Here is a 10,693-nt window from a genome sequence, read left to right as displayed (position 1 = left end):
AATAACTCTTATTTATAAATTAACATAATAAACAAATTTACAATAATTTTATTTAAAATTAACTATAATTCATAATAATAAGTGAATAGATTTATTATTAATTTTATATTAAATTATTATAAATTTATATGTGACACATAAATTTACCAAAATTATTTATAAATATAGTACTTCCCCGACTAAATTATGTCTACTTGCTTGTCCCTCTTCTTCGCTGACCTAAATTATTATTATGATGTTTTTGTAAACTGAAATGTATTAATATTTTTGTTGCAATTTGAATTAAAAAGTCAAATGTAATATGATGTTTGAATCATAACATATATATAATGTATGTATGCTTCATTCATTACAAAAAACTTTTCTTGTAGGCTCTATTTATTTTATCAAAAAAAACCACATTCCCTTACAAAATTATTTTATGTAAAAAAATCTTAAAACGAAATATTAATTTTCTAAAAATCACTTTTCAACATTTGGTTAATAATAAAAAGAAAATAATTAAAAAATTAAATTCATATAACCAACCTTATTTAGTGAAACTAAAAACTTAAAAATATTCTTCTTCATCTTCTTCGTCAGTAACACACGGCCTCAGTACCTAACGAATTTTGATTTTTCTAACACATAAATACCGCCCTCAGTTACAAATTATTAAAAAAAGAGTTAAAAAAGATACTAGAAGTATCGACCCAAAGCCCATGAAGTGGCTGATCCCATTCTACAAGTACATTTTTTTTTTTTCCTTTTTTGTTCTTTGTTTCATTTACTAAATATAATTTTGTTTTCTGTAAATGACTGTTTCTTAATTATATAATTAATAATATATTTAATCTTATAAATGATTGTTATGAAATCTAATGTGTAATATTTAAAAAAAAAAAACAAGATTCACTTCCGTTTGGTATCAATTTCATAACCCCCAGAGTGTGAAGCATGAAGTTAGTTAATTGGAAAAATCTATTTCAGAAAAGGAAAAGTACATACAGTGACAAGAGGGGGCTATAAGTATTCAAGTAAGCCCATCAATCTGCAGCTCATCGAAATTGAAAGCATTTAACAGATAGAAAATTGAATAATGACAGACAAATTTGCCTTGTGATGGCGTGGAAGCAAGCATGCCAGGACACCAAATTCCCTGTTCTATGAAGGCCAAAGAGAATTTCTTTTTTGTACACAATTCATATTCCTGAATTCACAAAGAGTGTATCCTCAGCTTAAAACTGAATCTAATAACTCAATAAAATATGTGTCCCATAAATCACCAAATCTCTATCATCTCCCATACACAGCCAAGCATAGCACAATGAACAAACTGATAGAACATACACAAAGTCCCATGAGTTTCATTCCAATCTAAACAGGCTCTAGAAGATCATAGAACACAAAACAGAATAGACCAACTGGAAACATCTAAAACCAAAATCCAAACCAAATGCAACGGCAGAAGTACTTTAGAAATATTCTGGTTCATTTAGTGCTATTTCGTTAATAATCAAGGAGATGCAGGCAAAACTGTTGTCTATCTTTTACCTACTTTCAACTACGATTGAAATTTCGATCTCTAGATCTTTGACTCCATATAAAGAAAAACTCTTTATATTAGACAATTTGCTCAGTTAGAGCCTGACATATATTCCCAAAAGCAAATCATACACAGAACCTCTTGCTCCTGCCCCAGGATGGCCAGAACCTTTTAAACAAATAATATCAGGACTTCTCTTGCAGTTCTTGATCCATCAGTGACATGGCCAATATGATCTAAACCCCAACCAAATCATACCATCCATTCCTTCATGAAAACTATTTCTATTGTCAAGCATCTATTTCAAATTTCACTCAACCACGTTTTTCTCATCATTTATACGAGCCAAGAGTCTGAAAGACTTGTTACTGCCTGACATTTTCTAAGAAAACTCCAGCTCCTCCAGCAGAAATTCCATAAAATTCATTGCCAAGAACCATACTTCAGTCCATATCCAAGAACCAACTAAATCATACACATTCAACTTTTGCCTTCTTCCATCTTGGATTGCTGCAAAAACCAATTGGCTACCAAAACTCTCGGAATTTGTCCATAACCTGATTTAAGTAGTTAACTTGTCAAGATTTTGCACCTGTCGCACAAGCATTTTAACCATCACAAATTAAACACAATCATTCAAATCCAAAAATCAGCCCTGATGTAAGCCTAACTAAAAACGCAATGTACAGATGTGGAGCACAAGATAGAGTGATTTTAAAAAAATGAGTGTTATAGCCTTTTACACTAGTGGGATAACCAATGAACAGGCATTTCCTGGCTCTAAGTTCAGGCTTGCCTTGCTTCACATGAGCATAGGCTAAGCACCCAAACACTCTAAGGTGATTTAGACTTAGTTTATGACCAGTCCACCTTTCATAAGGGGTTTTAAAGTCAATGACTGCTGATGGAGACTTATTTATCACATGAGCAGCCGTTGAGACTGCCTCTCCCCAAAAGGATTTTGATAAATTTGCATGGAAAAGCATGCACCTGTCCCTTTCTAATAAGGTCATATTCATTCTTTTGGCTAACCCATCTTGTTTAGGGTTTCCTAGGACAGTCAAGTGTCTTACAATCCCACTATCCTTACACATTTGGTTGAACTCCCTATTACAAAATTCGAGTCCATTATTAGTTCTTATTGCCTTAACAGATCTGCCCTTTTGGTTTTCTACCATTAATTCCATGTCCTAAAAGCTTCAAAGGTATTATCCTTAGATTTTAAAAGATAAACTCATAACACTCTAGAGAAATCATCAATAATTGACAAGAAGTACCGAGAACCTCCATGGGTTAGGGTTTGGGTCTGAGTGAATGTAGTCTAGGGGTGATTTGGACGAGTGTATAGCTGTTTTATTAAACTTTATTTTGGCAGCTTAATCATAAATGCAGGATTCACACTTACTTAATTCAGTGACTTGTCCATGACCCAAAATTCCTTGTTTGGCGAGTTCTTTGAGCCCTTGCTCACTTATGTGTGACATTCTTAAATGCCACAGCCTTGCTTGATTTTGGATGTTGCTACTTACTACTGCAGCTTTATGACTTAAGGTGGTTGCTTGCAGAAGGTATATACCATTCTGCAACCTACCTTCATGCACACTAATGATCCTTTTGATATTTTCAAAACTCCACCCTCTCACCCTTAAATTTTAGGCCATTCATATCCAACTCACCAAGAGAAATCAAATTTCTCTTGAGGTTCAGAACATACCTTACTACAGGATTTTTAATCTTACATCACCCAGTCCTAGGACCTTACACTCATGGTCATTGCCTAGCAAGACCTTTCCCCCATTTATTTCTTGATAATTTTGCAACCAATGCTTCTTAGGGGTCATATGGAATGAGTAGCCAGAATTCATGACCCATTCATTACTATTTGCTCTTTCAAAAACTACTAGTGCATCAGCACTGTCATACCCTAATTCACACACATTTACACCCCCATCAGCATTCTCCTTATCAAGAAAGTCATTTTTCATAGGGCAATGTCTTTTAATATGTCATTTTTCATGGCAATAATAACATCATATGGGATTCTTTCTTGTCCTAGACTTTGACCGTGATTTTCCTCTACCTCTAGGGTCTCTTCTCATGCTTCTAGACCTTACTGATAGAACATCTCCAGGGGTGGATTTTCCATCTAGTTTAAACCTCAATTCTTTTGAGTTGAGGGCACCAATTACGTCATCTAATGACAGCTTATCCCTGCCATGTTTCAATATGTCAACAAAAGTCTCATATGACCTAGGTAATGAGTAAAGTGGAACTAGGGCTTTATCCTCATCATCGTATTTTACATCTATGTTCTCAAGATCTAAGAAAAGTTTATTAAATTCATCTATGTGATCTTGAAGTTTTTGATGATCATGCATTAAGAACCTAGCTTTAAGGTAGAGACGGCTAAACAAGGTCTTCTTTAGGTATAGACTTTCTAGTTTCTTCCAAATTTCTACTGCCATCTTCATCTTGGATACTTCCTATAGAGCTTTGTCACCAAGACTCAATATTAGAGTATTGAAGGCCTTCTTGATGATCTCCTGCTTCTGTTTTGACGTAAGGGTCTTTGACATCTCCTTCTCCTCTTTCAGCGCCTCCTCAAGACCAAGATTGCCGAGGAGGGCTTCCATTTTAATCTTCCAGGGGGCAAAGTCATTGTTCTCGTCAAACTTTTCTACATCGTACCTTGATGAAGTTGACGCCATTTCTTTCTACTGGAATTCGTCTCCTTCCCTTGAGTTTCTTGAGTTCTTGATCGGTAGAAACACCTTTGCTCTAAACCAGATTGTTATCCCAGTCTTCCGCCTCACTTATTCAAACACTCAACCCTCAAGAATAATAGGAAACTCTCCACACACGAAAGAGAAAACAGAATATGAAACAAATAGAAAATAGATGGACACACACACAAGAAGACACATAATTTATCCTGGTTTAGTTCCCTTGAAAGGAAACCTACATCCAGACTGTCTTAGGCCTCTTCTACACTATCTTGAATCACAAGAACAATTACATGCACTATAGAATACTCTCTCATAGCCCTATACCCAGGCAATACAAAGTTAACCAAGATTACAAAGCACTCACAACTTTTATCTCACACAGCACATACTCACACAATTTTCCCAAAATAGAATTAAAACAAAACAGAATGAGAATAAATGACCCCCGACCTCCTATTTATAAAACATAAGGGGCGGACCGAACAAGACATAATCGGCCGACCTTGGCTATTACAACTAACCAACTAACAGAAATACTAACTAATAAAATACCGAATACATTCCTAACATAAATGCCCTCCTGAGACTCTCTAGCTAATCTAATACAAATGATTTAACAATGTGAACATGAATGTGGGTTGATGCAACAAGAAAATTTTATTTATATCTAATTCATTTGTTATGTCTTTAAGTAATAATTATAATTCAGAAACATACCTAAACTAATTCATCCTAGAAAATTAAAAAAAAAAAAAATCATATACTAAAAAAGATCACAATTGTCTTACCAAAAAACAAAAAAATCATAATCTAATCCACATTTAGGAGAAACTATTCAGCATTCAATAGTCATAAACTACACCAAAAAGAAAGGTGTTCCTGGTGTCTGATACGTATTTTGACGTGTTCGACATGTGCCACAAGTCGCCACTAATTAACACACCACGCGGCATGCCAAATGTTGGTTGGATATATGTTGGGTTCAGGCATGACAGCCACATGGTCTTTTGTGATTCATAGACACCTACTTTCATTGAAGACTCATTTAGGTACAACTTACACAATTGCATTACGTCATCAGAACTTGTTACAATCAAGTCTCCAAGAAACTTGAAAGCCTTAAACAAGTTCTTGGTCCAACATTTCCAAATTAGGGCAAACTACAATATTAGACTACATTTACTGAGCATACGAGACTCAAACGACTATTAATTGCTAATCACAAATGGTAAACCCTTTCAGCAACCTGGAACCTATCCTAAAACCATAATGAATCACCTACCAAAACGCATATAGTACAAGTCCATTTTGACTTTCAGAAAACTAATTTATAGTATCTTCACAAAGAAAAGAGAACTTGCCATACTTCTGACCTCACTATAACTGTAAGGCGCCGATTTACAGGGCTATTAATTTTTTGCGTTCATTTTCAAACTTTTGTGTTCAGTTTTCATTTTGAAATTTAACATGTTTTACAACTATGGCTGTCTTCTGGTAGGTGAAATATTCTTGGTTCTAGGATAGCTTCCAAGTTGCCCAGAAAACAACTGGCTATTTTTTTGGGGAAAAATTGTTATACTTTGGTTACCCAGAAAAAAATTAGCATGTCACCTATCACGTCATTAGAAACATTTTGTATCTTTTTATATGATAATTTATTTAAGAGAAAACAAAGTTCCACAAAAAATAAGAGACAAATATCTACAGTTATGCATTCCAGTCAAGCACTGTCAAAGAATCATCAAAATGACAACACCAACTTATGCCGCATATTAATCATGCATCTTTGTTGAAGTACCATCACTTTGTCCTTCACTTTACAAGAAAAAAAAATAGCAAAAGAAGAAAAAAACCCTCCCCCCAACCACCCCCCCCCCCCTCCCTGGCAAAAAAAAAAACCAAAAACAAAAGGAAGAAACACTTGAGAAAACAGTATAACAAGCACAACAAGAGACAATAACAAACCTAATGTGTTCCATGCATGGTCAAACAGTAGGTGAACTTTCCTGCTAGTTTCTACATCAGAGAAAACTTCAGTGTGATAGAAAAATTCTGGTAAAGCAAAAAAGAAAATTTTATAACAGTATAAGACCAGTTTTGTTCCATACAACAGAATGTTGGGCAATAAAGCACTAATGTGAGCAAAACATGATCATAATGGAGATGAAGATGTTATGGTAGATATCCAAGCATACAAGAAAGTCAGAATTAGAAATGAGGTTATTCTTAATAAAGTCGGAGTAGCCCCTATTAAAGATCATGTCCGTAAGATGCAATTAAGATGGTTTAGTCTGTTAGAAGAAGACCAATAGAGGTTCATTACACTTAGGTTTGATAATATCAATTATAAGGACTTTATAGAAGATAATACAATAAATATAAACTATTCGCGAGCTAGAATCATGTAGGCCCTACATGGTGATATAAAGGCTTAATATGTTGTAGTTGTTGAAGAGAGAACTTCAATGTCCATTCATGCATTTCAAAACTGGGAAAGAAAGAAACATTTCTATTCATTTGCAACATATAACAGCTAAAAATATAATCCAACTGCCAATTTTGGCAAAAGAAGTTAAAGGCATCTTCTCATAATAAAATTTATAGAAACTATAACCCCAAAAAAACACACAGAACCATCAAAAGTATGCTGGCAGAAGACATAAAAAGGCAGCACTGAGTTACCTTAAACAGCTCAATAAATAAAAATTCATCCAGGATCCTACATTTTTAGGGCCAGAAATTGGAATCCATCGAAACAGAAACAGGAGAATTGAATAACAACTTTGGCGGAACCAAGATATCTAATCATAGAAAACATGTATCATGACTATGCAAAGTTCATGACTACTAAAAGTATCAGATAAACCTCTGCAAAAGGCCACATGATATATACAGGTAAAATAGACCAGATGCGGTGGGTCCAGCGATGATACCACCATTGCAAATCTACCTGATTGTCACAAACTTGTTGGTACCATGTTTTGCCCAGTGAGTCCTCAAATCAATTGCATTAGCAAAATTGTAACCTTCTGCCGCAAGTTTCTCCAAAACCTTCTTGAATGCACCCTGGCTCATCTTCCTTCCAGCTATCCTTGCTCCCCGTCTTTTTTGGCTCATTGGCAAGGGGTAGAGAGATATAGTTGTAGTACAACAAGCTGACTGCCAACCACCACATCCCCATCGATAACACTGCTGGGGAGTTCCAGTACACGAGCAAATCGGAATGGGAATACCTGAAATATCCATGTCAATTCCATTTATAACAACATTCATATTCTTCTTAGCTGGTCTCACTCGTTGAACAGAAGAATTCCCATTTTCCTTTGGCACAGGGGGGCTTTTCTTAGGCTTTTTAGATTTCGGGGCTTTTGGAGTGCTTCCAGCTGTTCTTTTCTTCAAAGAGCCACTTTCCTTCCTAGCACCTGGATCTTCCATGGCCACCCTGGTATCCTTTGATGTATCAGGTGCCTGTAAAATCTGCATAGAATGACTTGCAGAAGGTTCAGGAAGAATTGCATAATTAGGATTTCCTGGTAACATATTCAGAAATTTTTCTCTCTGGTTTACCCAACCGTCCCTCATATACTCCATGTGTACAGGGGCCTCCGAGACTACACAATCCCGAGGATGAAAACTCCCATTGGCGCATACCATCACAGCATGCTCACGCCCAGACAGGAAAGATTTTGTGTCACGCTCCGCCACAGATGACATGAGCTGCAGACCTAGATGCCCCTTTAGGGAAGGTTCATAATAACCCCAATTCCGTATATTGAATCCGTCGTCGTCCATCAGACTACACATTGAACCATAAAAAAAAAAAAAAAAAAAAACGACATAGATTAAACCGGGAATGTTCTCATTTTCCTGCTATAAAATCCAGAAACACCATGGACCATAACCAAGAAAAACACCATCTACAACCATATCAAAACAGATATGCATGGCAAGGCCTTCAAAGCCCAAATTCAAGAGTAAATGGTAAGAATTCCCAAATAACAAAAGAGCTGAAATGAGAACAGATTAACACCCAGATTGAAACAGCGTCCACAATATCCACCGATTTCAAAAGATCCATAGCAGCATTCCGCTGATCTAGACCCGAAGCAGGCACAATCTTCAGACTGTAGATCCAAACACAACGGTGGCAAGATCTAAATAACCGCTTGCACCGACACCAAAATAACAGGCATCCAAAATCACCTCAATCATACGTATCAAAAGGATCGCTCCACAATTGTCAGCATGCAGAAATGTAAATTGCACGACCAAATGAAAAGAGCTAGGGTTCCAGTTCTAGATCTAATTGCTAAAACAGAACCGAAAAATAGATCCATAATACAAATTCAACCACAGCTCAAATACATATATTAATACATGTAGCATGTGTTTGAATCTAGATGTGCAAGCCAGTGTATGGTGAGAAAAACTTTCAGGTTTGACAGATAGAAAGAGGAAAAAAAAACAGATTTTTAGAGAGAGAGGGGGGAGAGAGAGAGAGAGACAGAGACAGAGAGAGAGAGGGATAACTTACTTGTGGGTAAACAGCTCTTTTAGGGTTTTTCCTTCAGGAGAGAGAGAGAGAGAGAGAGAGGGGTGGGGGGGATAGGAGAGAGGAGAGAGAATCCTAAGAAAGAGAGAGGAGAGAGGAAAGAGAGAGAGAGAGAGAAAGAGAAAGAGAGAGACAGACAGCCCTAAAAATATGTTGCTATCAACGTCCCCAAATAAATAAACATAAATACATATAAATGGAAATAACATCTAAAGCGATTTCTACCGCGGCATAGAACTAACGTGCGCAGGTGGTGACCCAGGGCCACTCTGTCTTTCTTATTCCTCCCCACCCTTCTATTAAATTTTAGGCGATCCTTTTTTATTTTTTTATTCTCCCCCCCCTTTTCTATTTTATTCTTCTGATCACACTACCAAAGATAATTACATTAATATTTTTCAACTTCAAAAAATTATAAGGATCTATCTTACTATCAAAATTTAAGATAAAATATTTTTTTTATTTTTTCCTAATATCTCATTCCTTTTCTTTCTCCATTTTTTTTTTACTATTTTATGAAATTTATTTTTTTTATAAAAAAATACCTACCATAATTGTTACTAGGTGAGCCCTATCTATGGTTGTTGTTATGACAATAGAAAGAAACGAATGAAGAGAAAGATACATATAGAGGGAAAAAGCAAGAGGGAGAAAATGAGAGATATTTAGATTTAACTCAAGCATCGATTGTGTAAGCCTCGTAACAAAAGCTAAGTTGTTGCAGAGATATAAAAGATATAAAGAGGAACAAAATGAAGAAGGAAGGGAGACATTAAGGCTCTATTTTTTCAGATGTGAAATATTTCACATAAAAATATTTTTTATGTTATTTTTTTATATTTGTTTGCTTTGTAAAATATTTTTAAAAATTAATTATATATATATATATAGATATATGTAAGTGTGTGTGTCGGCATACACCCATATATATGTATATTTGTGGGCTAAATTCATATATTTCTCTCAAATTTTAAAAAACAAAGTCTATCACCCCTAAACTTCAAATATGACCTATTCAATAGTTAACTTTTATAATTTACGGCTATTGACTACCTAACTATTTAATCAGATTGAACATATAATATATGTGCCATTACATAAAGAGCGACCAAATATTTGATCAAAAAAAATTAAAATATATATACAAAATGTGGTATGCACATACATTTACACATTTATATATATATAGACACACATACATACCCTTATATACATAGATTATGGGTCATTGGTCAAAGTAAAGATGATAGGGAATGGTGGGTCAGATGTGAGTCGTCGGTTGGAGTAAAGAGGAATCAGTTATCGGTCGTCGGTTGGAGTAAAGAGGAAAGGGAATGATGGATTGGTCTCAACTCGTGAATCGTTGGTCGAAGCAAAAAGGAATGGTCGAAATCGATTGATAAGAAATAATAGTAAAGACAACGGTCGAAAGCGAAGAGGAAGACAAAATGAAAGATTGATTTGGTTAATTCTTCTTCTGTTTTTCTTCTTTTCAACTCACATTATGTGTAACTCATGCATTATTTTAAACCAAATTAGGTGGTTAATATGTATAAATTATAAATCTTAAGTATTAAATAGGTCAGATTTAAAGTTCAGGGAGATGATAGACAAATTTAGGGGGGGAATATCGGTTTGGCCTATATTTGTGCGTACACGTGCATCTGCATGTATATACATATGTGTATATATGTATATGCACATGTTTACATAAGCCAAAAGTATATTTTTATCCTTGAATTTTTATATTTTTTTTGTTGTGGAACTCTAAACTTTTCATAATTCTAAATATACCCTTGAACAATGCAAAATCACTCATTTAACACTTAGCCCGTAAGTGATATGCACACGCACTAACATGGTAGTTTTTCAGTGTCTCCTCAACTTACT

The 10,693-nt window shown here is 35.1% G+C and overlaps 1 protein-coding gene across 1 annotated transcript; it reads right to left on the bottom strand.

Moving 5' to 3' along the window:
• Nucleotides 1-6,911: 6,911 nt before the first annotated feature.
• Nucleotides 6,912-8,950, bottom strand: LOC127810623 (protein BASIC PENTACYSTEINE2-like). The gene is made up of 2 exons (XM_052350191.1): nucleotides 8,786-8,950; nucleotides 6,912-8,047 (listed from the first exon to the last, which is right to left on the bottom strand). The coding sequence occupies exon 2, from the start codon at nucleotides 8,041-8,043 to the stop codon at nucleotides 7,198-7,200; it is 846 nt and encodes a 281-aa protein (XP_052206151.1). The 5' UTR covers nucleotides 8,044-8,047; nucleotides 8,786-8,950; the 3' UTR covers nucleotides 6,912-7,197.
• Between the last annotated feature and the right edge of the window lie 1,743 nt (nucleotides 8,951-10,693).

Source organism: Diospyros lotus, chromosome 9 (assembly GCF_014633365.1).
Source record: "Diospyros lotus cultivar Yz01 chromosome 9, ASM1463336v1, whole genome shotgun sequence".
NCBI classification, from domain to species: Eukaryota; Viridiplantae; Streptophyta; class Magnoliopsida; order Ericales; family Ebenaceae; genus Diospyros; species Diospyros lotus.
This window is presented reverse-complemented; position numbering and strand designations above follow the sequence as displayed.

What these genes read in the sequence shown, in the direction of transcription:
- LOC127810623 (XM_052350191.1), bottom strand. Translation starts at nt 8,043, where the DNA reads ATGGACGACGACGGATTCAATATACGGAATTGGGGTTATTATGAACCT.